At 39.2% G+C, this 2,349-nt stretch overlaps 2 protein-coding genes across 2 annotated transcripts in view; one reads left to right on the top strand and one right to left on the bottom strand.

Annotated features, from left to right (window-relative positions):
* Positions 1-2,349, bottom strand: part of Kiaa0368 (KIAA0368 ortholog) — a 143,892-nt gene that overhangs the window by 124,603 nt on the left and 16,940 nt on the right. The gene's annotated exons all lie outside the window — the stretch shown is intronic.
* On the top strand, positions 1,599-2,348 carry LOC105741109 (heterogeneous nuclear ribonucleoprotein A1-like; the record flags this gene model as incomplete). Its single annotated transcript, XM_012512971.1, is given in 1 exon segment — positions 1,599-2,348. A coding segment is annotated over 1 exon segment (750 nt), but the record flags the coding sequence as incomplete, so codon positions are not given.

Below are 2,349 nucleotides of genomic sequence, written 5' to 3'. Positions count from 1 at the left end.
AAAACTAAGCTAAAGTCAAAATGGATTAAAGATCTAAATATTAAAACAGAGGCACTAAATCTCCTGGAAGAGAAAGTAGGAGGGACTCTTGAAAACATAGGGGTAAGCAAAGAGTTCATGAACAAAAATCAAACTGCACAGGTAACTCTTGAAAGAATTAACAACTGGGACCTCCTCTTATTGAGAAGCTTTTGCACGTCAAAAGATATTACCAACAGAGTGAAAAGACAACCCACAAATTGGGAAAAAAAATTTTAATAAGTACTCAGACAAAGGTCTGCTCTCCAGAATTTATAAAGAAATAAAAAACATTAGGGCCCCAAAATTTAAAGACCCAATTCAGAAATGGGCATCTGAGATGAACACATACTTCTCAGAGGAAGAAATTCTAGAAGCTAAGAAATAAATGAAAAAAATGTTCCACATCACTAGTCATCCATGAAATGCAAATTAAAACAATAGTGAGATACTATCTCACCCCAGAAAGAATGGCTATCATAAAAAAAATCAACCAACAACAAATGTTCAAGAGACTATAGGGAAAAAGGAACACTTTTCCACTGCTGGTGGGAATGTAGACTGGTACAAGCACCATGGAAATCAGCGTGGAGACTCCTTAAAAAACTAGGACTGGAAATCCCATTCAAACCAGCTATCCCCCTACTGGAAATTTTCCCAGAGAACTTCAAACGTCATATCATAGTGATATATGTGCACCTATGTTTATAGTAGCACAATTTGTGATAGCCAAATCTTAGAAGCAACCAAAACACCCATCACCTGAGGAATGGATGAAAAAGATGTGGCATTTTTAGACAATGGAGTATAACTCAGCTACAAAGAATAATAAACTCGAAGGCTTCATATATAAGTGGATGCCACTTGAAGATATATTCATAAGTGAAATAAACCAGACACATGTGTAAATATTGTATAGTCTCCCTAGTGTAAGAACTCAAAAGAAGAAATAAAAATTGAGAGATATAACATGACTAAATTGAAAGCAAGAACCTAAGGATTAGACAATGAAGAGAGGGCAAGGAGAAAAGCTAGAAAACATGGCAGGGGCAACACCATACATTTATATACACAAGATGGTTAGGCAATGATCCTGAGAATCTCCATCAGGTTTTTGAAACTAGCAGTTAATTGGTAGGATTCTCACCCTGACTAACTACATATGCTGATACCTGCGAACTAAGCAACTGCACTGAAGATAGCAATGTGCAGTACTAGGGCCATGCTTGGAATCCCTGTCATTCTGGTCTTCTAAAAGCATATTGCTTCTAATATCGTATCAGCTACTGCTATATTCTCTCTCAAGTAAATGTTTATTAAAAAAAAAAAAGGTAATAAATGAAAATGAGAGACAAGAAAAAAATATCATAGGACTGTCCTGCTACAATGTTGTATATGGTTAGATTTCTAAATTTCTGTGTCAAAATTTGTAATTGTTTATTTCTATTTTTTTAATCTTTTTTCATTTTTTTTCACATTCTGTACAGATTTAAAGTTTAGCATATCAACAATTGACAGACAGCTTTCTGCTGGTGGACACCACGGAAGACGCATCATCAGGCTCTCTTCCGACTGCCGTCATGTCTAAGTCAGAGTCTCCCAAGGAGCCCAAGCAGCTACAGAAGCTCTTCATCGGAGGGCTGAGCTTTGAAACAACTGATGAGAGTCTGAGGAGCCATTTTGAGCAATGGGGAACACTCACAGACTGCGTGGTAATGAGAGACCCGAACACCAAGCGTTCCAGGGGTTTTGGGTTTGTCCCTTATGCTGCTGTGGGGGAGGTGGATGCAGCCATGAATGCAAGGCCACACAAAGTAGACGGAAGAGTTGTGGAACCAAAGAGAGCTGTGTCAAGATAAGATTCTCAAAGACCAGGTGCCCACTTAACGATGAAGAAGATCTTTGTTGGTGGCATTAAAGAAGATACTGAAGAACATCACTTACGAGATTATTTTGAACAATATGGAAAAATCAAAGTGATTAAAATTATGACTGACCGAGGCAGTGGAAAAAAGAGAGGCTTTGCTTTTGTAACCTTTGATGACAATGACTCTGTGAATAAGACTGTCATTCAAAAATACCACACTGTGATCGGCCACAACTGTGAAGTGAGGAAAGCCCTGTCCAAGCAGGAGATGGCTAGTGCTTCATCTAGCCAAAGAGGTCGAAGTGGTTCTGGAAACTTTGGTGGTGGTTGTGGAGGAGGTTTTGGTGGCAATGACAGTTTCGGTCGTGGAGGAAACTTCAGTGGTCGAGGTGGCTTTGGTGGCAGCCGTGGTGGAGGTGGATATGGTGGCAGTGGAGATGGCTACAATGGATTTGGTAATGATG

Source organism: Octodon degus, unplaced genomic scaffold (genome assembly GCF_000260255.1).
Source record: "Octodon degus isolate 3935 unplaced genomic scaffold, OctDeg1.0 scaffold00297, whole genome shotgun sequence".
NCBI lineage: Eukaryota > Metazoa > Chordata > Mammalia > Rodentia > Octodontidae > Octodon > Octodon degus.
Note: the sequence above shows the minus strand (reverse complement) of the source record. Positions and strands in the feature narration are given on the sequence as shown.